Source organism: Amphiura filiformis, chromosome 8 (genome assembly GCF_039555335.1).
Source record: "Amphiura filiformis chromosome 8, Afil_fr2py, whole genome shotgun sequence".
Classification (NCBI taxonomy): domain Eukaryota; kingdom Metazoa; phylum Echinodermata; class Ophiuroidea; order Amphilepidida; family Amphiuridae; genus Amphiura; species Amphiura filiformis.
The window spans coordinates 62,027,087-62,055,024 of NC_092635.1; the positions used below are offsets into that span (position 1 = coordinate 62,027,087).

At 36.4% G+C, this 27,938-nt stretch overlaps 2 protein-coding genes across 2 annotated transcripts in view; one reads left to right on the plus strand and one right to left on the minus strand.

Moving 5' to 3' along the window:
- The window catches only part of LOC140159335 (arg8-vasotocin receptor-like), a 199,256-nt gene that overhangs the window by 35,777 nt on the left and 135,541 nt on the right, over window positions 1-27,938 (minus strand). Inside the window, exon 3 of the mRNA XM_072182779.1 lies at window positions 26,384-26,420. The gene's annotated coding sequence lies outside the window, so the exon portion shown is untranslated. The remainder of the gene's footprint in view (window positions 1-26,383; window positions 26,421-27,938) is intronic.
- LOC140159648 (uncharacterized) lies at window positions 14,583-15,224 on the plus strand. The gene has a single exon (XM_072183143.1). It carries the CDS (start codon window positions 14,583-14,585, stop codon window positions 15,222-15,224), a length of 642 nt encoding a protein of 213 aa, XP_072039244.1.

The following is a 27,938-nucleotide window of genomic DNA, read 5'->3' on the forward strand; positions in this document are numbered from 1 at the left end:
TCAATATACTATTGATAGATTGCGAAGTACCCACGGGGTAGCTATGGATTGAGCTGACGTATTTTCCCTATCTGGACTTCCATATTAAATCCGAATGCTGTTCGATCTGATACAAATGGACAGCTATTATCAAATGATACAAAAAAAAATATACAAAAACAGTAATTATAACAACAATGTTGGTATATGTTGGTCCAACATATATTTTCCAGGTATTCCGTAATCATGTTACTATGACGCCATTGTGTAAGTGCAATTATCAAATGATATTTGGCAAACAGTCGTAGAAACAGTTAATGTCCACTTGTTCTAAGGTTCGATACTCCTAGAGTTTATTAGTGCAAGCTTTAATTCTTACCCTAAGCCTCACCCTACCCATAATATAACCATAACCCTAACATTCGGACTAACAATTTTCACTGGACTTTGAAAATCACAAATATAAATATCACAAACTTTCTAAAAGAGTAAAAATAAATATTAGTGGGCTTTATAATCTCATACCAGAACGATGGAAAGAAAAATTGTCCAAATAAGGCCGTGTAAAATTAATATTTTGGTTCTCGTCCCTCCTCCTCAATTTCTGGGATTTGTCAGATTTTTTTTTTTTTTTTAGATTTTTCAATTTTTTAGACTTTGGAATGATTTATGAAATCTTCATACATATAAATAAGTTTATTAGAGAACAAGCATCACTTCCAAGTCTTTTGTGGTACTCTAGGGGTTTATCCTCAGAATCTCACATTTGAAAAAAGAAAAAAAGGGCCTCATCGTTTCCTCGAGCACTGTTGGAGAAGACCGAAAACTACTGACAATGCTAATTTTACATTGAAAAAAAAAAAAAAAAAAAAAAAAACCTCCCTCCCTCATCAATTCATGAAAATCCTCTGGACGAGAACCAAAACATTAATTTTATACGGCCTAATAGCAAATGGTGATCTTTAGATTGGCTCGAGTCACTTGGTCGCATTGTGAGCGTTTTAATGTGAAAGGGAAAATCCGTTAAGCCCATTTTCCACCTCAGTAAGATGAGTGTTAGGAAAAATATATTAGTTTGAACCTGGAACACTCCAAACATATTATCAAATACACAATCCAAATTTCGGATTTAACAATAACATTGGGGAGATTTGTTATACATTTTATTCTGGCCTATAATGAATAGGAATGAAAACTAATCTAGGCTGCAACGAATTTGTGTATTTTGTCTTTCATTCAGGGATGAGTGTTGAAATAATATAAGTATAGCACAATGATCGCGGAAATAAATAACAAAAAATAAATTTGTTAACAAAATATTTCATGGCAAACATTTAAGGGCGTGGTTATTAATATCTCAACTTTCAGCAGTTTCTGTGTCGATTTCATAGAAAATTTAGGTCCGAACATTTTTGTACATGTAAAGACTACGTGCATGTATATTAAGACAAAGGAATATTGACATTATTGAACATTCACCTCAAGCCAATCCATTGAGGATTCAAATAAAACCAACCAAAAGGAAGGACAGCCTAATAAACGGCAACGAGGGGAATTTCAACTTAGTCATATGAATTGATACAGAGGGCGTTATCATCTTCAGATGACGTCATACCACCCAGCAAAGTATTAATTGGTATTCAGTATTGAGAATGACAACAGAGTGGATTGCTGAAACTGTATGGAAAACAAGTCAGTTGTTCTTCAAATTTTACTATGGAATCTTTTAACTCCAATAAAATTGCATTTGGCATTTTACAAGAAAAGATACTGTAATAATCATAAAGCTAAGTTACCACAGTAATCTTCTTAGTAGACTATGTCATAGTCGAATTTTGATAAATAAAAATGGGTTTTTAATGATGATGAACGCATTCCGTTGATCTCAAAATTATACTGATGTTTATTAGAATTAAAAGTATATAGTAAATGTTCATAGAGACAAGACATTAGGAACTGCATGCAGGACAGAGTCGTGTGGCGAGCCATCAGGGGAGTCCGACTAGACAAGTCGACATAAGCAAGTAAGCAAGCAAATGGTCATAGTTTATATATATATTATTAGTTATAATTAGTCACAGTAATTTAGTATATTTATGCCCATGTTATTGAATATCTTAGTATAATTGAACTGGCTCAATACTGAAATCTCTGATTTTGGAATCTACCACTTTATTGATCGCGAAAGCCCGAGTGAAAAATTCGACTATGTACTTTGGATATTTAGCTAGACTTTCACCCGGGACTTATGTCCCTAATACACACTGTCAATCATACTTGTTTATCAATCCAATTTAACCGCATGCAAAAAGCATGGAAGTACAAGATGCGCTAAACATAAAAGCGCCACAAATTCCACAGATTATTGTGTACGATGTAGTTAATGGAAATGACACGTGCCAGGAGGATTTAAACCATAGCGAGATCTGGGTGACCAATCACAAGCCAGTTCCATTTAAAGATGCATTTACATCATGGCCAATTTTAGTAGGCCAGAAATCCGACAATCTCATCCATAGACAGCCGTGTTAAGCATGTAAACCGCAATCCAAACAAAGTAGTCTACTTGGGAAGCTAACAAACTGTGGGAGTACAGTGACTGAAAAGATCAAATGTGAAAATTTATTGTACACAAATTAATACAAATCAGAGTAAATGTAATAGCAAGAGTATGTGCACAATGGGCAAGTGGACGACAGAGAAGTCCATCTTCTTGGCATCTCCAACAGTAAGGACCAGTTCTGTTAAGGTGCTCATTCAGGAATTAGATATATCTTGTAAGCACATGTAGCTTCAATTCAGGCTTTCCAGGGATTCAAACGGAAGGCTAGGCAACAAGCGGTCAGCGTAACTGCTGTTGATGCATACATTGACCTTGACATGCAAAAAAAGATAAAATGCATTATGGTGCAGCGGTTATGTGCTCAGGCTCATGATATTAAAAATGTTGTTGGTAGGTATTTTATTAGCCTGGCCCAAGTTGCTTCGAAAGAGACATGTGCACTTCGGCCAATGAAAAAACCATGAACACTTGTCATGGTAATAGAGGAAACGTTTAAACAGAGGATACGTTTGTCATGTTACCAAAAGCTACACGGATAATACAATGGTTGCTTTAAGCAACGTAGCATAAACAAATTGCTAGTAACAGATCGCTTGAATCAGTATGAGATGCACACACTAATGCTAATAAAATATAGCCACAAGGATATTTTAATAATAAGACAGCGATGCAGAACACATTCGAGTGAACATATTTTGATAAATAGAACATTTGATTAATATCATTCTAGTCAAACAGGCATTTGATGGCCTTTTGACTTGAAAGTAAAAGTTATATTATATAAACTGAGCTCAAAAAGAAACTTATCATTTTTCACAAGGTCATATCTTGAAATCCTGTCCATCAAATTGAACCAAAATTACACACAGGTTTACTTCAATACTCTGCTCTTAACACATGTCAGTAACCAAGCAGTTATCCAATTGACACAACAGCAAAATGCACTGACATGGAACAGTTTCCTGGACCCCATTCACAGCCCAGCCCTGTTTCATGAAAAAAGTGTAGGAAAAGCAGAAAGCAGCACCGTTTTATCATCTGTGCAAGGATCTTGTGTGCATTCTCACAGATATGTTGTGCTGGGTGCCAAATGTTGGGCTCTGAAAGTGGAGGAAGTCCAGGAAGCTGTCCCATGACAGTGCATTTTGCTGTTGTGTCATTTGAACAACTGCTTGGTTACTGACATGTGTTTTGAGTAGCTGTATTAAAGTAATCCTGTGTGCAATTTTGGTTCATTTTGATTGACATTATTGTAAGATATGACCTTGTGATTCACAAGTTGTAAAAAATTATAAGTTTCTTTTTGAGCTCAGTTTATTTTGACGGTTTCAGGGAATCTTCAGTTTTTTTCCGTTAAAGGACACAAGTGCCGACGAAGATTATTATTATTAAAACACAATTATTTTAATCGTCTCACATTTTTTGAAGATATGCCGTCTTTAAGAAATGTGTCCACGGATGAGGTTTGGCTACATCAAAGATTAAAATGAAACACACAGTTAATGACATGGATAGATAATAGCATTAGGCTTTGGAACACATTAACTATGAGCGAGGATCACTCATAATTTTTTTTCCATAAAATCATTACATTACATTACATCAAAAAATGCACAAACACGATACATATGGAGGACCAAAAAGGCCTGAAAGTTAGCCTTTCCCTAAAATCAAATGAAATTAGCACAAAAAATAAAAAACAATTTTACCAAACACAACCAAAAGACAAGACAAGGGACGGGGACGTGCTCACGGAAAAAAATAATTATATTGAGAAATAAGTTTTTTTTAAATTCATTGCGGAAATGTTTGACAGATTTTGAAGCTTTCAGATTTTTATCTAAAGAATTCCAAAGAATGGGACCTCTTGTACGTATGGCATGATCAGAAAACACTTTCTCATGTCACAACTGTATTTTCTAATTGCCAAAGAGGGCGCTTTTTACTTGCACAATTTTTTTGAGACAAGCTGTATATCAACCGGAGCATATGAACCCTTTTCATTGTTTATACAGATGCATACAATACCTAAAGCTTAAATCTTGCCTGATTTATACTATGTAAACAGTATGCCTTTTTGGTTTCCTCAAAAGGGTATCCCAGTGGTGCTTGACACAATTAAATTGAACATGTTGAAGAACGCCTTCAAGCAACAGGCATATTTCCATTTACCTATGAACACCACTGAAGAGCTTACAGAGTCTCTGATGTAAAATGTTTTTAGATTAAGTAAAGGGAAAAACGTTCCCCTTTTGCACCACAATAAATAGACTGTTTATATGAATCTGCGCACTCGAATTGTCTTAAAGAACATGAATATGTGGGAGAAATATCACGTAGTGTCAACATGTAGCATGTCAATGTCACTTATAATCATGTCAAAACGAAGTGATCATGGCAGTGACAAGTGTATCGTATACTGAATTACAATTTTTAAAATTGATGAATGAAAAGCTAAATTTCCAATTTAAACGGTATTCTCAAGGGATGCAATCAGAATTGCTGTTTCCAGCAAAATAATTGTAATTGCATTATGTAGATCATGAATGTAATTAAAACGAACCCATCTGCCCTCGTTGGCAGCATACATTTCAGCATATATTTTCATCCATGTATGAAGCTCTGAATTCTGAGGCTTCAAAGACTATTACACTACAAAATAGGTTACTACTCTATCGTTCTCATTTCACAACTTAATGTTTGGCTATGTTCTTTAATACTTGTATTTTAAAGCCATTTTGCTGTATTCTATCGACCGGTATTAGATTAGAATATTACTATTAGACAATATGGTATCTCCCTAAACCTAAAGTAATGTCGCTTTCAATTTGCCATAAACAGGTTGTGATATTACCGATAGCTATTTGATTTATGAATAATCCAGGCAAGCAAACGTACAAAAGCAGAAAAAGAAAAAAACATTGTCAACGCGGCTTTGCGCTGACTTTCAAGTCAATACAAGTTGCAACCTTTAACCCTAGAACTACGAAGGAGGGGGGGGAATAGCCCCTAAGATTTTGTATCCGTCTTAAAAACACGCCCAAACGACCTAAGCTAATCGTAGATACATCCTTTGCGCTCCTTTTAGTGATAACAGTTTTTAGTTAGGTGAAAATACTCATTTTCTTTTATAGTCATTTCTGTTTATATTTAGGAGAAAATTTTGATTATAGTATACTTGTGTACATATCTTGAACTTCCCAAATTTGCATAGGCGTCCTCACATTATTGATGTCATAGCGCCATTATGTGGGGTATGTATGTACTTGTAGCTATATATTGGTACCAAATATAACGCTTTAATATTGACGTTTAATATTTACGTGGAGGCCTGGAATCGGAAAAGACCCTGGGATAGGAATCGGAAAATTGGGGTCTTGGGCAAGAGCCTGAATTTTTTATTTGAACCATATGGGCAAGTTTTTAATGGAGAAAATTGTGGTGAACACGATTTTTATTGTCATTTTATTTAACGTTACTTTTTTCATATTGATTCCTTCACGCGCTCGTCATTTTACAAGTGCCCCTTTGTAAACGTAACGTCCTCGTCAATACATGACAAGTATTCAAGTATGCAATATCTTCTCACCAGAAGGCAATAGTTAAAGTGGCTGTCAAGTAGTAAGTTTTGAAATAAAAGTGTAAACTCCGGAAAGGCTGTTGTACAACCCTGGAGATATAACTAGTTGATAACGTTGTCAACAGTTATGCAAAAGTCAAGTGAGTTTGGAACTGTGGGCAGTAACATTGTTGAGTGATGTGTCACTGACCTATTGTTAACAACAAAAGTCATATTTGTTTGTTTTTAATGGTCATCTGATTCATTTGATTGTTTATTATCTTGGTTAAAGAAAAAATATCGTATTTGACTTACAGATGTAAAGGGGCAATTCCAAGCGTTGAGGAATGATGCAAGATGCCTTTGTATGAATTTCTTTTTAATATAGCAGCCAAACATGTACTAACTCAACCGTGTGCGTATTTTGGGAATTTTGGTGTCAAAATATCCGATATTGAAAAATTAACAATTTATATTTCAAGTACGGCCAACTGCATTATTATGCAAATATGTTTTTATAATATAGAGAAATGATATCCGAATCACTGCTGTACTATCCTCGAGTTTGTCCTTTTACATGTTAACAAGTCCTATGTTTGCGCGCCAGCACTACTTGAGCACATATGCAGGGGGCAGTGTGATATTATAATTACCTGCCATGAAAATGTAGATTTTCCAAAAGTGGGAATATAATGAAGTACTTATTCGCGGTGCCCGATTTGAATTGAATCAATAGAACACATTTTATCCTTAAAAGCATTCCTTATTGTTAATGATTTCTTTTACAGATTCCATTTTCTTAATGTACGCGTTTTTCGTACATATAGTCTGAATATTCGGCAAGCATATTGCCACCACGAGTCGGAGTCCTCAACTGCAGAGAAACAATTTGTGAGCTATAGCCTACTAGCTACTGTATATATCTAGTATAGCTATACATGGACACTATAGGCTTGAAATAATACCCGGGAAAAAATAATGATTATTAGAGCCTCCCACAGGTCAACAACATCTTACAAATCTCATTATAGTTCCCCACAGCAGTATACGCCATAATGAAATGTTTCTAATGGTGTTTTTTGAATAAAATCTATTTAATGTTAATGTGTTGCTCAGGCTAAGGAAGTCTAATTGCCTTTTAGAAAAAGCCAAGTGTAAGGGTTTTCAATGAAATATGTTTGTGTAAAAACTGAAGCATCGTATATATAAAAGAATATGAATATTAACTGTATACCAATTAGTGACACCCAATTGCGGTACTACCTGGTTTAAAAGGCAGAGTATTTATTCTAATTTCATATTGTGACATCTGAATCTCTGCTGTACTATCCTCGAGTTTGTCATTTTATATTTTAACAAGTCCTATTATATCTTTGCGCGTCAGCACTACTTGTGCACACGTGCATCGGGCAGTGCCAGAAGTACCTGGCATGAAAAAGTAGATTTTCCAGAAGTAGGAATATTATGAAGTACTTATCTTATTAACAATCCCTATAATCGTGTTCATAGCCTGCAATGAGTAAATCATGGTGCCCGATTTGAATTGAATCAATAGAACACATTTTATTCTTAATAAGTCATTCCTTTGGCAATTTTTATTTTCTTCATTGTTATTTATTTCTTTTACAGATTCCACTTTATTAAAGTACGCGTTATTCGGCAAGTATATTGCCACAACGAGTTTACTAGCTATATATATATATATATCTAGTATAGCTACACATACTAGATATGTGAATAAAAAATTTGATGAGTTCAGATCGACGGTTATTGGGAATCAGGCTGATGTCTGTGCCATTTCTGAATCTTGGTTTACTTCTAACAAACCAATTGAACATTATCAACTTGAAGGGTATGAATTGCTCACAAAATCAAGGTCTACCCGCGCAGGGGGAGGAGTAGCCTGCTACGTCCGCAATGAATTGAATCCACAAAATACTGACATCACAGTCCTAGACAATCTAGAGGTACTGTGGTTCAAAGCACGCCCCCAACGCCTTCCTCGGGCCATCTCTGTACTGTACTATGCTGTAATATACATACCCCGGGCGATCCCCACGAACAAGAGCTCATTGAACATTTGCTTGATGGTATTGACAAAATTAGCACCAAACACCCAGATGCTGGTATTTCCCTGATAGGTGACGTTAACCAACTTGATATCACCCAGATCCTTGCTGCTAGTCACAAGTTTGCCCAAGTGGTGGACAAGCCAACTAGAGGTGACAGCATTTTGGATAAGATAGTGACCAACTTATCCACGTTTTACATTCAGCGCCCCAATCGGGACTAGTGATCATCGTACTGTATTATGGACTCCTAAGGATCATGAAATCAGATCCAACAGCGTTCACACCCGCAAAGTACGACCCCTGAAAGACTCTAATCTTCGCGAGTTTGGCAGATGGATTACTAGTCATACATGGACTGAGGTCACTGAAGCGGCAAATACAGGTGATAAGACCAGTGCCTTCTACAAAACTCTGAACTCGGCAATACAACTTCACTTCCCTTGTCGCAAAGTGAAACTTCATGTACATGACAAACCTTGGATCACTCCAGCTATTAAGAGAGTTTATCCGATAGACTCAGATGGTAGGTGGAAGATGGGGGTCAGCAAATTTTGTTCATATTTTGTCAATCAAACATGTGTCCATGAGTATTAACAGTGGAGGTATTAAAAAGTTTTGAGGACCCCCACTGGGAGATACTGGACCCCCCTCAAAATGAACCCCTGGGATTGTCTTCTCAGACACAAAAACTTCGAAATTTGCGCTAACTTTCGACTAGAGCCACGTAATAACACCAATTTGCAGACAATTTATTTATACTTCACAGTAATTATGCACATTTTGTCTCGACAGAGCAATTACAAATTCTTTAGAAAAAGTTTGGATTGTTCCATTTTCAGAGAGGGGTGTAATGGCCTTTTCAGCAATTTTATAAATGTTAAAAATCCCAATTTTGAAGCCAAGTTTACAAGATGATTGTGAGAGTTCCCCAATATTTTTGTAAAAGTTATTGGTATGTTGGATAAAGTAAATATAGGCCAAACAATTGAGCAAATAAAAATCATGGAGACTTTTTCTGTTTTAAAATGAGCACATCTTATTTTATGCCCTTTTTCAGAAAATGCAACCGCGATATTTCTAAGCTATAAACTTATGTTCGGTGATTTTCCATGTTTGAAAAGAAATTGGATAAAAAGTGAGCATATTAGAAGTAAACAACATCAACAATACTGTTGCCTAATAAGTTTGGGGCCTAAATTTTGCTGTAGAAATGCTTAAAAAAGGACTATTCCATTATTTGTTGGGTGTCAATACCCCGTGTTAGTACTAAAATTCCCTTTGTTTTGATTTAAAAATTGCATCATGCTTATATGCATCCTCAAATGAATATTATCTCTTTCTTCCAAGGTAGATATAGCCTACAATTATTTTCTATCACATGTAGTGAACAACAAAGACAATAGTAATATTGGAATGATACATTCATCAAGTAGGGGTGTTATTATGATTAACATAAAAATGCTTATCTATCTATGATTTTTAATTTTTGAAATACCAATCATGCTGTTGACATTCAATTGATTTTGGGATTTGTATTGAGGTTCCTATGAGTGCTCTCTCTCTCTCTCTTCCTCCTCCTCTCTCTCTCCCCTCCTCTCTCTCTCCATCATATTGCATAAAAATCAACATTTTTAAGTGGCATTTTCTACCATGCGTGGCAATATTTTTCAATTTTTACATCCTCTCTAGTTGTATTAAATAAAGAATACATTTTCATTTAAGGGCTCGGATTTTTCCCAAAAAGACCTAACCTGCTTTGGTGTTTTGGGAAAAAAAAATCTATATCAGATTAAGGTCAAAATTTTCAATTGATTGTCGGCCTTAAGGTGGTACTACACCCTTCGCCAATTTTGTGCCTATTTTTGCATTTTTATCACAAATTATAGCGCATTGGTGACAAGTAAGATATGTATATTATAGGGGCAAGGAGTACTAACTACTGCACTGACAACAGTTGTGGAGTTACAGTCAAAAATGAGGGAAACCAATATTTGATCAATAAATCAATAACTACTTATCTTGAGTCACTGAAATTCCAGTGTAGTAACTGGATTCCTTGCCCCTATAATATACATAACTTTTGTTACCAGTGTTTTATTAGTTTTGAGAAAAATGCAAAAATAGTCACAAATTTATCAAGAGGTGTAGTCCCACCTTAAGTACATATCATCATATTTATACACTTTACTTTGAGGACTGTTAAATTTTAAAAAAATGTATAAATTTTTATAAAATGTGTATTATATCGCGAATTTAATATATATATTTTACATTATTTAATATCAGAAGGACATATTCAAAATGTTCTAAGGTCCCAAAAAATAATTAAAAACATCCCTATCCGAGCCCTTAAGCTTTAATTTCATGGCTATCTTTACAGCCAATTTTTTATTGAAACTGTTGAAAAGTGACGCTTACTATTTTGATACCAAAACTATTATCAAAACTGGCTCCGTTCGCAGTAATTCGGAGAAGGTCTACCTTTCTTGTATTAAATAATTTCATATCCATTTGAGTGATTAATAAAATAGCATGTTTTATTTACCTGGACATTTGCTCAATTCACTGGGGAATTAAAAATTAGTATAAATGGCTGTTGCCATGGAAACTGTCTTCTCTTTGAATTCTCCTAATATATGTAGCCTAAAATTAAAGAATCCATGTATATCATTATCAATAACATAAAGTGTAATACAAACGTTTGTAATGCAAGTAATATGAAAATGGGTCAATTTTTGGCCAAAATTCCCCAAATTACTTATGAATTTCAAGAGGTCATAGGTCACAGAAAAATATTGTTGCTGTCATCTGGAATAAGGGAGGCAACAAAAGATGGCATAGTGGGGTTTATCTTGATGATTATGGGGATGGAACCTTCCGAGTGGATCGAGCAGTAGATTATGCCTGCGCCTGTAGCAGTTTCCGTGGCAACAGCCATTTATATCCAAAGGGCAATTTTTTGGAAAATTTTAAAAGAAAATTTACCAAATGTTACGGGCGGGGGAAATGCGCTTAAAAATGACTGAATGAGTATAAATGGTTGTTGCCATGGAAACTGCCTTCCCTTTATTATTATTCGAATAGCTGACACTGGATATCAAAAATATAGAATAAACCAAAATATAAAATGTAAAAAAAGAGCAAACAATTTATCTACATGTTTCATTTTTAACAGTATGTTATTTTTCTATTTCATCATTAATATTATTGTTATGTAATTTTTAAACTGTTGTCTAGCTTTTTTCTATAATATGAGGTTTACGGGCATGGTTCAAAGTGTAGAGTAAAAAAGGGTAAATTTGGTCAAAATGGATTTTTGCTCGGTAGGCCCACCCTTTTTGTGGACCCCAGACCATTTTTTTTTTTTTTTTTTTTGAGATAGGCCTAAGTCAAATAAGACATGACCAATTAAAGCCCACTACTAGTATTATGATTTACCCCCCCAAGGTTAATAGGATTTTGTACTTTTGTGTCATGGGCCCTTATAGGCCTAGTTCCTATACCCAAAGTGCTGATACAGTCCAACCTCTCTTATCCGGCCATGATGGGACCAAGCATTGTCCGGATAAGTGAAAAATCCGGATAAGTGAATTACATGTAATTCTGCAAGTACTGAAATGGTGACAACAAAAGATTGTTTTAAACATGCTGTAATGACACTAAAAGATGGCTTTAGAGTGCTTTTTACAACATAGATGTCATTCTAAGCATTCAGAGCATAGAATTACCTGTGGTAAATCATCAAAACATATTTCCCTGTGAAAATTTCACATCCGGATAACAGAGAGATCCATATAAAAGAGGTCCGGATAAGAGAGGTTGGACTGTACATGTAAAATGATTAAAAGTCAGAATAGGAGCTTGTGATCATCATAATAATCGTGATAACGCTAAAATATAAGCCTATATGTTCATGGAGCATTATTTACTGGTGATTTTACCAATATGCTGTAAAAAAAAGAAGCACCCATGTACTTGGTTTGTATTCTTAATGTGGTGCTCAACTCATCAAAGCAATAACTGACTCAAAATAACTGACTCGAGATAAAGGACTGATCAACAGTGAAAAGATCATACGTTTGATGTTTGTGTAATATGTATACAGCATCATTATACCAATGCCATACCGGTTTATGGGGAAAATATATGTTTGTGTTTTCTGAAAAGTAAAGAAGTCTCCATAATTTTTATTGCATGATATAAACAACCTATGTACAGAGCTTCTCTCCTGTTATGAACAATATGAAAACAATTGGGGAACTCTTACAATGACGTCACAAAGTAGAGGGATATTTCACTTATTTTTTCAAAAGTTGTAAAATGTGAAATATGGCCCTCCCCTGTAAATAAATGGAATATCCCAATATAAATATTTGTTGTTTTATACTTTTTTAAGAAGACGAAGGATGAAAGATTTGGTGTACAAAAATTTACTTTCATAAATGCTCGTCTTAGGTGCAAAAATATTGTTCAAAAATGGTATAAAACCGCATTTTACAAGTCAGGGAAATGCGCGTTTGGGAGTTCATGGAGCATTATTTACTGGCGATTTTACCAATGTGCTGTAAAAGAGAAGCACCCAGTTACTTGTTTTGTATTCTTAAAATGTGGTGATCACCTCTTCAAAGCAATAACTGACTATTGACTCAAGGTAAGGGACTGATACAGTGAAAAGATCATACATTTGATGTTGGTGTAATATACAGCATCATTATACCAATGCCATATATTGGGGAAATACATGTTTGTGTTTTCTGAAAAGTAAAGAAGTCTCCATGATTTTTATTGCATCATATGAATAACCTATGTACAGAGCTTCTCTCCTGTAATGAACAATTTGAAAAAGATTGGGGAACTCTTACAATGACGTCACAAAGTAGAGGGATATTTCAGTTTTTTCAAAAGTTGTAAAATGTGAAATATGGGCCCCTCCCTGTAAATAAATGGAACATCCCAATATAAATATTTATTGTTTTATATTTTTCAAGAAGATGAAGGATGAAAGATTTCGTGCACAAAAATTTAATTTCATTAATGGTCGTCTTAGGCGCCAAAATATTGCTCAAAAATGGTATAAAACGGTATTTTACAAGTTAGGGAAATGTGTGTTAGGGGCATATTTTAGGGGGTCCCATATTTCCTAGGAGGGGTATACCAGATTTTTTAAACCTGATTACTGTGAACACTTATCCAAACTTACTAAATTGCCAAAATATGGTTGAAATTTGCTGACCCCCATCTTCCGCCTTTTTCCCATTTCATCGGTATTTCTCAGAAAATCTCTCTTAAATCGCTTATTTGTAAGAGACAGAAATCCTTCCATGAAGGTAACACTCACAATTGGAGAATCATGCGCAACAAAGTCCAGCGCGAAATATCCAAAGCAAAGCGTAACTTCTACCATGACCGGGTACAGCGACTAAAATCAGCGAATCCGGCAAAGTGGTATAAGCAGATTCGTGTTATGGCTAATATGACAAAAACTGAATCAAACATTGCTCCACCCCAGGGGGTCAACCCAAGTGACTTTGTCGCTGTGGCAAATAGTATCAATGAACATTTCGCATCAGTTGCTAATGACCAGCCACCTCTTAATGTGGATGATCTTCCATCTTTTGAATCGTCTGACAATACAGGTGTACAGAAAACTGAATAAAATAAAGAGCGGTAAAGCTGGAGGTCCTGACGGAATACCAAGTAGGATTATCCGCGAATTCTCGTATGAACTGAGCTTACCACTCTCCAACATCCTTAACAGATCTTACGCAGAGGGTGTTGTGCCACCCCAGTGGAGAAAGGCCACGGTGGTCCCTATCCCCAAGAGTAAGCCTGCAACATATAACAGTCTCCGCCCAATATCTTTAACGGACCATTTTGCTAAGGTAGCCGAATCATTCATGAATCAGTGGCTCATGGACGATATTCAAGAACATATTGATCCCAACCAGTTTGGAAACCGGAAAGGAGTGGCGACTACGCACTACCTTGTCAAACTGTTGCATACGCTACACAAAAATGCTGACAAACCAGGAAGCCACAGTACGCTGGTGGTCACTGACTTCAGCAAAGCGTTTGACCGCATAAACCACAATGTACTCATTCGCAAATTAATCAATCTTGGAGTCCGCCCCCCTGTGGTTGCGTGGCTTTGCAGCTTCCTTACGCAAAGAGCACAATGTGTTCGGTACAAAGGCGCCATTTCATCGTGGATAACGCTGAAGGAAGCTTACCCCAAGGCACCTTATTCGGTCCCAATGGATTTCTTGTCATGATTAATTCTGCACTTGTTGACACACCATCGCCTATCTGTGTTCTCAAATATGTTGACGACATGACCATCATAGAATCAGCCAAAACAACGCAGCCTACCACCATGTAAGATCAGTCAGCCTGGTCAAATGAGAACAACATGAAGCTCAATCCTGAGAAGTGCGCATATATGTCAATCTCGTTCTTAAAGCGACCGCTAAATCACGTGCTGAAACTCTGTAATACTGATCTTAATCAGGTGGATGTCACCAAAATCCTTGGCGTCCAAATCTCAGCTGACTTGACATGGTCAACTCACATTGATCAAATGCTGAAGAAAGCCAACGGTAGGCTTCATATGCTTAAGCTGCTGAAAAGGTTTGACTTGCCGATTGAAGATCTTGTGACAATATACGTTGGCTACGTCAGACCACTTACAGAATACGTTGCCCCAGTTTGGCATTCAAGCATCACCGCCAAACAACAATCCGCCATTGAAAGTGTGCAAAAGCGGGCTTGCAAGATCATCCTGGGCAACAAATACTTCACCTATGATGAAGCTTTGACCACATGCAACCTTACTGTGTTGACTGAGAGAAGGAAACATATCTGTGTAACATTCGTCAATGCAATGATGAGTTCTCATCAATTCCGCGAATGGCTACCTCCCCTGCGCGGCACCAGCACAAGTCGGCTACTTCGTAATTCAGATCATCTGACCACTGTCCGTTGCAGAACTAAACGCTACCAAGAAAGCCCAATACCCTATCTCACTAAACTGTACAATGACCAGCTAATGTGATCTTTTATCATTATTATCATGTGCAATATTATGAACAATTTTGATGCAAATGTGTTCTCATCAATTTGTGGTACTCGTTTGAAATATGTATTTAGATGTTTTTCACCTTGAATTTATGGAGTAAATGGTTTAAGTGTGGGTGTGTGAGTGGGTGTGGGATTGGGTGAGTTTGGTGGTTGTGCGTTTAGTGTCGCGGGTGTGGATCGGGGTGTTGGCGATGGTGTGGGGGTGTGTGAGTGTTTGTAAAGGGGGTGTGTTGGGTGTGTGTGAAGACGGGCGCTGTGAATGTGTTAGGAGTCTGAGTCGTAGTAGTGTGGTGAGTTTACTGTTCGAAGCGTGAGTATATGAGTGTTGATAAAATGCTATCTTTTATGTCAATTTTAATGAATAATGTGTTAATATGTTTATTATATTTTGGAAATATGTGGCAATTCAGTTTTTACTGCGAGTGCATATTAATAAACCATTTATCTATCTATCTATCTATCTATCTATCTACATGGACATTATAGGCTTGAAATAATACCCGAGAAAAAAATAATGCTTATTAGAGCCTCCCACAGGTCAACGGCATCTTACAAATCTCATTATATACTGCACCAATAAAGTATCTTTACACTGGGAAAAAGAATCACAATTTCCAAACTGAACAATATTGGGGTAATTTTTTTTGAAATAGATGCACTACCTAATCCTGCACTTTATGACACCACATTGAATCCAACGTGACCTCAAGAAGTAAAGTTACAAGCAATTGAATAGATGAAGGTCCGGTTTTAAAAGTGACAAACTGGCCTATACTAGACGCAAAAAGATTCCAACAAGCGCAACAAAGAGACAACACAGTTTTCTCCAATGAAGCGTTATTTAAAGCAGTTTTTATTTCAGTTTTTACTTCACTGTACTTTCATTTTATTTGTCAGTTCTTTTGTTTCAGTTTTCTTTTGTTTCTTTTGTTCCTTTTGTTTTAAATTAAAGCCAAGCGCGTACATTAGACATTAACCACTCTCAAACCATATGTCTAGTCTGTGGAGTTTGAATAGGCCAGTCTGTCACTTTTAAAACTGGACCTTCGTCTAATCAAATGCCTGTAACTTTGCTTCTTGAAGTCACATTGGATTCAATCTGGTCTCAAAATGTGCAGGATTAGATAGTCCTTCTATAAAAGAACAAATTTACCCCAATATTGTCCAGTTTGGAAATTGCGCGTGTGCATCAACGCGATACGCGTGCTCGCTATCTGAACCAATCGGAAGGCGCATGATTAAAATTTGTAATATACTTATGATATTTCTATTTGAATTGAAGTGTTTAAGAATGAAAATAAAGGTATTGTTTGGTAGCTGCTGTCGGGAATCTATGCACTTATATAACACGGGCGACATCATTATTTTTGGCGTAAAACAACTCGGCTACGCCTCGTAGTTTTACTTAAAATAATGATGTCGCCCGTGTTATATAAGACGATAGATGCACTCCAAAAACCAATACCTTTATTCTCTAATTATTCGTTGGCATAGTGTGCACGTCAGAATATGACCGTTGCTAGGTCAGCTGGCTCACGCTTTCTTTGTTATGAACCACTGATCGAACAGCATAAGCCTATGTGATATCATAATTCGGAATAGCTGTATGAGCCTAGGCTTGAACCAGTAACCAATGGATACTAATGTGCATGCGTCAGCGTATTTGTGTATCCGTATGCATGTCGGAAAAGAACGACTCACCTTAAACATATTTTCAACACAATAGAAATTTCAATTAACCCTGAAGTTGTTTTCACGGAGCAAATATTCAAGATGTTACTTACTAGCAAGGTGTTGTGTAATGATATGATCCTATTAGCGTAAAGACATTGCTCTAAGCAACACAACAGAAAAACATGTTTGGTGTTTCATTGAACAAAATCATGTTGAATGGCTATACTAATCTTTGCGCTTCAACAATACTGAAAGAGGAGATTTTATCATAAAGAAAGAAAATAAGCTTTAGAAAAAGTGACGCAGCTTAGTACAAATACAAAATTTATGACATAATCCGACTAGCAGAAAGGCAATGCTTCAAGCTAAGATCAATAGAATTTGGAAATCAAAGAACACGACGAGGAATTACGTGATATATTATTATTGTATTATTTTGTCAGACATTAATGATTTTGCTTGAAAAAAGAAATAAGATAGCGGTATCTTAAATTAGACCGATTTATTTAATTCATACTGCTTTTTTTCAATTTCTAAATCCATGTAGTATGGTTTATATACAGGGTGTCCCAAAAAAGAACCCTAATTGCGCCCTCCTTTTCACCTATTTCTGAAAAGTTGATCGAATATTTTTTGGTATGTAAAGAAACCTTAATTCGTTAGCTTTAATAAGCTAAAACAATTATTTCAATCAACTTACAACTTTGGAAGATTATGGTCTTTTAAAACCACAAAAGTGGTATATTTGAGTGGTGTGGGGGTACTACGTTGCAGTGTTATCGGTTGGGTAAAAACCAATAAGTGGCATACCATTGGCAAGCTTGGGCTATATAAGCTTTTAGAAAAATAAGTTTAATAATTAATTTATAAATTGTATGCAAATTAGCTCAGGAATAATTAATGAGCTCATAGCCAAATATGATGACAAATATTTTGATTTACATGTTTGAAGTGTATGAGTACATCAATGTGGCATTTTCATGCAGTTTTAAATACACTGCCGTGTTTCTACATAATATAATAAAAAGAAATCTGAGTTACTTTTGACTATATTTAAAAAGTTTATGGATATATTTGGGCTATTTTTAGGGCCTAAATTGGTTAAAATATGCAAGTTTCCAACATTTTAAACCATTTTATGATGTGTAAATGGTGTTTATATTAGGAAAAACGTATTTTGTTGATAGAGAAATGATTATCAAAACTATTCAAAAGATAAGTCCTTATTTGTGTAAATAATTTTTTTACATGCATATTAAGCCATTTCGTGCCATTGGGGTTGGACTGGGTCATGCCACCTGATTTCTTCATTTTGGGCAAAATCCAAAGCGATGTCTATGAGCAAGGACAACCAGCTAGCCTCCAAGATCTTTGCAAACGTATTACTGCTGCATTCGCAGGTATCCTGCGCATAAGGATGGTGCGCAACGTAATTGATGCAATGAGGACCAGGACTGAAACCTGTATTCGCCAAGGAGGCAACCAGGTAGAGGGCAGAGCAACGCAGTAAACTCACTAAAGAAAAACCAAAGACATCGTCATCCGAGCTTCTTGACTCCCTCCACTGGCTACCCATCCAAAAACGCATTAAGTTCAAAATCCTCTTATACATCTACAAGTCACTGAATGATCTGTCACCAATCTACCTGTCGGATTGTTTGACGATCTATATCCCAACCAGAGAGGGTTTACGCTCGGCGTTAGACGCAACTCGTCTAGTTGTCCCCAGGAGCAACAGATTAATCGGTGATAGGTCTTTCAGTGTACAGGGACCCAAACTGTGGAACAACATCCTTTAAACATCAGAGTTTCCCCACTGTAGATAGTTTCAAGAGTAACCTAAAAACTCACTTGTACTGATTGTTGCTGTTTTTAAGCCTTTTTTCAGGTTATGTTTTTGTATATATTTTGTTTCTTTGTAAAGTGCTTTGATCAGGTTGGAAAAGCGCTATATTAAGTGCTGTTATTATTATAAGACAAACCAAACAGAAGTGAACCCGTCTTTCACGCTATCCACGGATAGCAAAGAGAGTGGTTGTGCTGGGTCATGCTTTGGAGTGGACTGCAAGATCACCAGACCTCACACCACTTGATTTCTTCCTTTGGGGCAAAATCCAAAGCGATGTCTATGATATGAGCAAGGACAACCAGCTAGCCTCCAAGATCTTTGCAAACGTATTACTGCTGCATTCGCAGGTATCCTGCGCATAAGGATGGTGCGCAACGTAATTGATGCAATGAGGACCAGGACTGAAACCTGTATTCGCCAAGGAGGCAACCAGGTAGAGGGCAGAGCAACGCAGTAAACTCACTGCAGAAAAACCAAAGACAAACCAAACAGAAGTGAACCCGTCTTTCACGCTATCCACGGATAGCAAAGAGAGTGGTTGTGCTGGGTCATGCTTTGGAGTGGACTGCAAGATCTCCAGACCTCACACCACTTGATTTCTTCCTTTGGGGCAAAATCCAAAGCGATGTCTATGATATGAGCAAGGACAACCAGCTAGCCTCCAAGATCTTTGTAAACGTATTACTGCTGCATTCGCAGGTATCCGGCGCATAAGGTTGGTGCGCAACGTAATTGATGCAATGAGGACCTGGACTGAAACCTGTATTCGCCAAGGAAGCAACCAGGTAGAGGGCAGAGCAAAGCAGTAAACTCACTTCAGAAGACCCAAAGACAAACCAAACAGAAGTGAACCCCTTTTTCACTCTGTCCACGGATAGCAAACAGAGTGGTTGTGCTGGTTCATGCTTTGGAGTGGACTGCAATATCACCAGACCTCACACAACTTGATTTCTTCCTTTGTGGCAAAATCCAAAGCGAAGTCTATGAGCGAGGACCACCAGCTAGCCTCCAAGATCTTCGCAAACGTATGCATTCGCAAGTATTCGGCGCACAAAAATGGTGCACAACGTAATTGATGCAATGAGGACCAGGACTGAAACCGGCATTCGCCAAGGAAGCCGCTTCAGAAGAACCAAAGACAAACCAAACAGGTCTTTTCACGGCTACATTTTATCCCCAAAAGTTGTAATAAAAAGTAAGCAAGAAACATCGAAGTAAGAAAGTAAGAAACACAATAAAACAAAAAAGGCATAAATAAGCAAGAAAAAACAAGTAATTGTAAGTATGGCAAAAGAAGGACCATTACACACCTACAAATTAATGACACTTTTTTTGTTTTCAATTTTTCTACTTTCAGTTATATCCTGCGGCTTATTCTGTTAGAGTTTCTGCAGTAGGCACACTTTTGTGACATAAAGTTATTTATTATACATTGCTGAAATTCCTGCAAAATTATTTATCATTAACATGTATTTTATTACACTTCTAAATAGAAGAAGCACGTGAGAAAGCGAAGGCACTGCATTACGATACGCAGTAGCGCAGCCTGCCTGACAACAAATGAAAGAGAAAATCTAGAGGGAAAAGGACAAGAAAAGGGGCAAGTAGCTCCTTTTACACCAAAATTCACCCCGATCATGGGTCACAATATTGTAATATACAAACTTTTCGCACATTGTCACAATAAATCCCTTTTCATCCAAAGCATGGGCGAAAATAGTGTAAAATACAAAGATCGAAGACATGTACAGCCTCTCTAAAATCAAAACCGGTATATGTAAATATGACGCAACTGCAATTTGTTTTTCGCCCCCCCCCCACCAAGAAAGATTGCTACGCCCCTTAAATTATATTTTCATAATTAAATTCAGTTTATTGCATATAGTATAATATTGTAATAACATTATCTGGCGTTCTCCCAGCTTATGATCGAAGCAGTGGTAAGTACCGTTAAAAGCAACAGCCTACCAAGGGGCCAGTTTATAGAGCAGTACTAATTTCCCAGCAAACACAAAAACATTTTAAAAACGTTTTAAATAAGTTATATTTTGGCTTTTGGTTTAGGTAAAAACGTTTTCATAACATTAAAATGTCGGGTCATATGAAGGTCATGATAACGTTTTAAAACGTTTTGTATGAAAACACACTACAACACTGTTTTTTAAATGTTTTCAGAAAATGTTATTTTAAACTATTTTGCAAACATTTTTGCCAAATATTTTGTCAATACTTAAATAACATTATGTTAAAATATTTGAACCCAGCAAACACAGAAATGTTCTTAAAATGTTTTTTCAAAACCTTTTAATAACATTTAAATGTCGGGTTAAATAAAGGTCATGAAAACGTTTTTAAAACGTTATTGAAAATATTTTGGGCAAACATTTTTCGCAAAATATTTTTTCCACAATTAGTTTCTGACACACAGTGCGGTCAGGGATATGAGACACATCAATGTTTCAAGTGCTTTGTATGGGGATTTACCTAACCATCATCTAAACAATTACTGGTTATGTCATGATGCTCTAATCGTCTAGCGCAACTATCCAGTACGTACACAATTTCCAATTAATTAAGGAACCACCTTCAGTCATATCAACTGAGGGATAGTTCTGACGATGGATATGTGTTAGGGAGCGATCGTTATTTATGACAGAGGGGGAATGGGAAAATTTAGGGGGGAACACAACATTTTTTTTTTTTTTTAGGGGGGAACCTGAAATTTTAGTTGAATCTGGGAGGAGATTGTTAAATTTTAAATGGAGAAAATTGGGAAAACAAGGGGGAGCCGAAAATTTGGAGCGGACGCGAGGGGGGAACGCGAAATTTTTTGTCGATATTTTTTCCAAAACGCCCATTCCCCCCTGCCGTAAATAACGATCGGTCCCTTATGTACAATATATCAGGACATAAATCATTAGTTGTTTATATATCACACTTATCTCTACAGCTATGGAAAAGTGTTGCTGTTATGTTAATCTCAAAATATGAAAAGAAAAAACATTATTACAAACGTAAAAGAAGCGTGTTTGTTGAATGTGTTTTTATCTTTTTGAAACGTAGTTCTATTTTGAAACTTTATTTATTATGTCCTCTTTTAGTCTTTATTAGCTCCACTAAAGTAAGTATACAATTACTTCATTACAATTTCATATTATATAGAAATGATAAAGTCTTTTCTTAATTTATGTACGATAGTAATCTCTAGATATTTCAGTTGATAACTATTATGCCAAATTTAGCGGTGTGATTTAGTTGATTACCTGCAAAAGATTGAATTACATCGAAAATATAGATACCGTGCTTGGCCGTACCGGTCAGTATAGACTTATATTCTCATTAAGCTGGGTATGTTTTTGCTAGGTGCCTGCTTCTGTTAGTAAGCTTTTTTTAAAGGGACCAAGTTTGAACAAGGGTCACTCCTATTCTCTACTTTGGCGTTTCTTTGGCGTTGGCCCGAAGGATACAGTTTAAGAGACTTCTCCAGACATTCAAAGATTTTCACACTCACTCACCTGGTTTACATCTCTTCTTCTCAACCTCGGACCCACACAACTTCTTAAGCGCTTCCCTGTGACTCTGCTGTCACATTCGAAGTGTCACTTTCCAAAAAAACAAGCTGGCGATTGTGCAGGCCTATTCAACAGCTGGACCGGAACGAGTTGTCCACCACCGTCCGTGGTCAAGAAAATATTTTCAACAACTCTTCCTATACCTTTGTACAGGAGTCAACCGTTGTTAAACCGTGATGAACCCACACTTTTACTGTAGCGTATACGTGAACGCGAGCGAGACTACGCGTTACGCGAGAGCGCGTAAAATTCGTCATGCCTGGAACCTTTGTGCGTATGCCAGCTTACAAGTATTTTTCAGGTAGCGGCTATTAAAACATTGCCGTTTTATTCTGTAGTTTTATTGCTGATATCAAAAGATATCAGGACCAGTGGTGATCAGAAGGGTTTGTGCATGGTTTGTGTCCTAGTCAATACACTGGTATTATGTCTTATCACGAGGGCTGTTATTAAGAGCTACACACTTTTCAATAATTTATTATTAGTCAATGGGTTGGGTATTGACATATGGGGCAGAAACATGGACAACAACCAAGTACCTGGAACAGAAACTACAAACAGCCCAAAGAGCAATGGAAAGGAAGTTGTTACACATTACCTTAAGGGATAAAATTAAGAACACTGAAATAAGACGTCAAACTGAAGTCAAAGACATTATGGTGAAACTCAAAGAAGCGAAATGGAGATGGGCAGGTCACCTGGCACGAAGGGAAGATAACAGATGGACTAAACGGCTAACAGAATGGCAACCAAGAACAGGCAAAAGATCAAGAGGAAGACAGAAGAGGAGGTGGCGTGATGACATTACTGCCTACATGGGACCTACATGGACAAGAAATGCAAGAGACAGAGAACAGTGGAAGAATCATGAAGAGGGCTACGTCTAACAATGGTCGAACACAGCCTGGTGAGGTGAGGTGAGGTGAGGTGAGGTGGGTATTGCCCACGAACAAGGTCAAGTTCTTTTAAAAATACAGATTTCTTTGTCAATCAGGTTATCTTTATGTTTTTTTAGATTTTCAAAATGTTTATACAGATATCGGATTTCAAAACAACATTCGTTATGCTCACGAGGATTACCCATATTCTTAAGCTTACATTTGCTTTTGTCAACATCTGCCCTTAAATTTGATGCAGAAAAAACAGACTTTCAATACAATTCTAAACCATTTAAACAACCTTAAGAGCGCGACCATTAAGCGGAATTAACAAGTAGTGTTAAAGTCTAATTCAAATTAAATCATTGTAAATTTGTTTTCATGTAACAAAATATTGAAGATAAGGCCCACACAAACTCCGCATATTCGACGTAGAATAGTCGATGTAACAAGTCTTCGTTATTCAATCTATTCCCATTCTATTTCCAGTTATGTTTAATTTCTAACGAATGTTTGATGGCGTAAAATCGATAATAATAATACTACTATATTATCGATTTTATGTCATCAAACATTTGCATGTTAGAAGTTAAACATTACTGGAAATAAATTTGGAACATATAGATTCAATAAGCAAGACATGTTGAATCCACTAAAAAGTCTGTATAGCGGCCCTTACTTTCTGGTAAGGTGTTGTGTAACGATGTGATCGGATTAGCGTATTAAGAACAACGCTCTGAGCAAAGCATCAAGAAAACAAGTCTGGTGTTTTATTGAATACAACCCTTCGTTGAATTGGCTATGCCAAATTATTTTTTATATTTTTCAAAGAGCAGGCTTATCATGAAGAAAGAAAAGAAGCCATTGTTTGTGAAATAATTCGAGAAAAACATTCCTGATATAATTCGACTAGCGGGAAGGCAATTAATGCTGCAGGCAAATAATGACGTGAAATTGAGTTTTGTGATACAATATTATTGTAGCTGCCAGATTATAAAGACTAAGCTTGAATAAAGAAATCCGGGAATAGTATTTTGAAATAGATTGAGTGGTTTCATAACATATAATAGGCAGATTTGTAAATCATTTAGTTTATGGTTTCTATTATAGGTTTTTATGTGGTAACAAAAGGCAGGAAACTTGTTATTGTTTATATATTAGTTTTTTGTAAGACTTGCATTCAAATAGATTTTGATTTTTTTACTCTCATCGGATATCCGATATCTAATATCAGGCCGGACAAATGATGTAAATAAAGACAATCACTATTTCATTCCAATACCTATATTGTCCAATGTGTGTATCAAACCGTCGATGTCAATCTACTGAACATTTCGTAGCCCTACGCATAGACGTATAAATACAACGTCGACGTCGATCTGCTGAACATCCCGTAATTTCACGCTTAGGCGTATAACCTAAAAGCGGCATAGTAAGACGTATAAGACGTATAACCTAAAAGCGGCATAGTAATGCAGGCATAGTTTATACGTCAATGAGTTGGATACCCGAGTTCGGTAAGCTCGTATTTCAATATGAATAAAAAAGCTCGGGTTCATTTTTTCACAGGGAACGCACACCATTGGGTACTACAATAGTGCAAAATGTAGAAATTCGAGAACAATTTTTATTGGGCGTTGCTCTGAGCAAATCGTACATTACTGCTTTGCTTTAATTCGTTGGTTTTAAGTTTGACTTTCGTAGCAATAGTTTAAAACAATTACATGATTTTAGCCTAAAAACTTTTTTTTTTAGTAAACATTTCCCCTTCTTCTGGGATCTAATTACGACAATAATAACCTACGTCTCTTGGATCAATATAACTTGCGGCTTCTTTTGTTACATTTCCAGCAGCTGGCACACTTTTGTGACATAATTTTGTTCGATATTGCTGCAACATAATTGATCACGAAAAAGTAATTCAAAAAGAATTTATTTGATTGCACTTCTCAATGAATCATAATTATCGTTGGAACTAAAATAAATTGTGATCTGACAAATGCAAGTACATTATAATCAATAATTGCATTAACTATACCAAACATTACTGTGTCACCATACCACTTACAATTATTGTCTGTTGTTATATGCTCTTCCTCAGGTATGTTTTAAAAACATCACAAGCAAAACCCTACCAAGGATCCACTTAAAACAGTCATGATTTTATTGCAGGAATTAATATGGAAATATACATATCCGAAACAAATAAATCATTACAGGTTCAATTCGCCGGCAGTATCGCCATAAGGCACAACATTTTTTGGTCCTATAACGCTATCGGTGCCCGAAGAGGTACCGATGACAATTTTTATCGTACCCTGAATATTTGTACAGTGCATTTGTTTTTTATTTAAATGAAAAACAATAACACTATGTAACTCTTAATTATTATGCTTGATACAAGTTATTATATCTCCAGATAGCGATGTTAAGAGTCATCGGTACCTAACCGGGCACCGATAGTTCTATAGGACCAAATTGAACGTGGCTTTTGTGGCGTGTGGTGGTGAACTCAACGACATGTAATCGTGAGTGCGCGCTGGTTCGAAACCGAACGGTTCTGATTTTTTCTCATTTATTATAATGCCAGTTTGATACAGTAGATAGGTCACCCTCTCTAATTAAAATTTGTTTCCCAGTGCAATATATTCACGACTGTTTAGACACACATGTGGGTCATGGTAAATATCCATATATTGGTGCTCCAGCCAGTCATCAGAATCGTTCTTTATAACGCTGACATCTAGACGCATATCGAATGAATTTCAATTTTAAAATGATGTAAATCAAATTTCATGATATAAAACCTACCAACAATAAAATTAACATTTCAGTGAATCTGCAAACCATACTCTGATTCGATATAAAGTTCAGATGGTTCTAATCGTGTCCTAGGATTGTTTAGTTTCCCTTCATTTCTGATGAAGTCTCTATGAAGTCTCATGTTCGCTTAGCTCTAATATCCATCTACTATCTAAAACAGTCGGTTCGAGAACGTAACTTTGATAACCGGGATCAATAACACGACGTAGGTCGGGGGAGGGTTTTCTTTTTGGTCGACCGGGTTACGTCTATCAAAAGTTTAATCCGTGATGATTCTGGATTAGTATGTGTTACGTACAACATATCGGGACAGAAACCATTTAGTTATGATACTTACCTACGAAGCTCAGGAAAGGTCTTGTTGATGAGTTAATCTAGAAAACAAAAACAAAAAGAAACACGTTTTCATCATTTTTCATTATCTCATTTTTTAACTTTCTTAGGCACAACATCCTTTTTGGTCCTATAGCCCTATCGGTGCCCGAAGAGGTACAGATAGCACTTTTTATTGTACCCTGAACATTTGTACAGTGTATTCGGTTTAATTTAAATGAAAAACAATAACAATATATGCAACTGTTAATTATTATGCTCGATACAATTTATTATTTCTCCAAGGAGTGATGTTAAGAGTCATCGGTACCTAGCCGGGCACCGATAGTTCTATAGGACCAAATTGGATGTGGTGCATTATTTTCTCTTCAATAGCTTAGTCATTCATTCATTTGATTATATTAGTATAGGGGCCAGCCCCATTACATTACAAATCATATATCAAAATGTTCAGAAGAGTCTGGAGAATCTGTTCTGCCATGTTGTCAAATTCGTAACCCGCGCGTTCTGTTCTGTTTCCACGGCAACGGTCACGCTATTTAATGATTTATAAATTTATTATCCTTTCCATTATCTTTTTCCATGATCTGTTTCCGATGATTTCCTTTGTTGATCTGTATATTTTATGACTTGTATTATGTAAATTTAAGGTTTGTACTCTTTAACATTATTTACTTAAGGCTTTTGCTTTGTGTACCTTAAGATGTTTTTGTTTTTACTTTGTAAGCGCTACGAGCTTTTCATAAGGAACAGCGCACCAAACGTTTTCTGTTATGTGATGTTATGTTATGTAATTATAGTTGCACGTGGAAAAAAATCACTTATATTCAAATTGGTATAAATTCTATTCTTGACACTTTTTCAACACTCTAACGGGCTACAAGTGATCAATTAGGTTAACTGCATCCAGAACAGTGTAGAGAACAATACATCACAGATAGAAATTCCATTGCCAGCACAGGTGCAATAGGCGATACAGCGTTCTGGAAGGTCATTCCAGTCTAGCCTCTAGCTGATAGCTTGACATCGCTATACTTGTACAAGTTATGCGCATTGAGTTTGACGCCCAAATATCCAAGGGCAATGACAGATCTGTCAACGGACTGAGTTAAATAAGTGGGTTAATTGGGTCTGGTTCACTTGAGAACGTTCCTGTAACCTTTTTAGTTCTTATCCGTACCCGTAATATGACACGATATAACACGGTTCAGCGCGTGTGCATCGACGCGATACGCGTACTCGCTATTTGAACCAATCGAAGGCACATAGAAACAACGGGATTGGTCGATTGTAAGCCCTGGGTAAATCCGTGTAATTGTAAATTCAATATAAATATTGTTTATAAAAAGATTAGTAATTTTTTTTAAATAGAGAAACCGTATTTTCAAAACAGCATATGAAGCAGAGTAATGGGGTAGAGGAGAGCTGTTCTGGTCCATTTTGTGACACATCTGGAAGAACTACCGTATTTAACAAACTATACACCATGTACCCGTGTACCATGTACCCGTGTACCATGTACCCGTGTACCACGTACCCGTGTACCACGTACCCGTGTA

Bases quoted from the DNA above. Each gene is read 5' to 3' on its own strand.
- LOC140159648 (XM_072183143.1), top strand. From the start codon at position 14,583: ATGAAGCTCAATCCTGAGAAGTGCGCATATATGTCAATCTCGTTCTTA.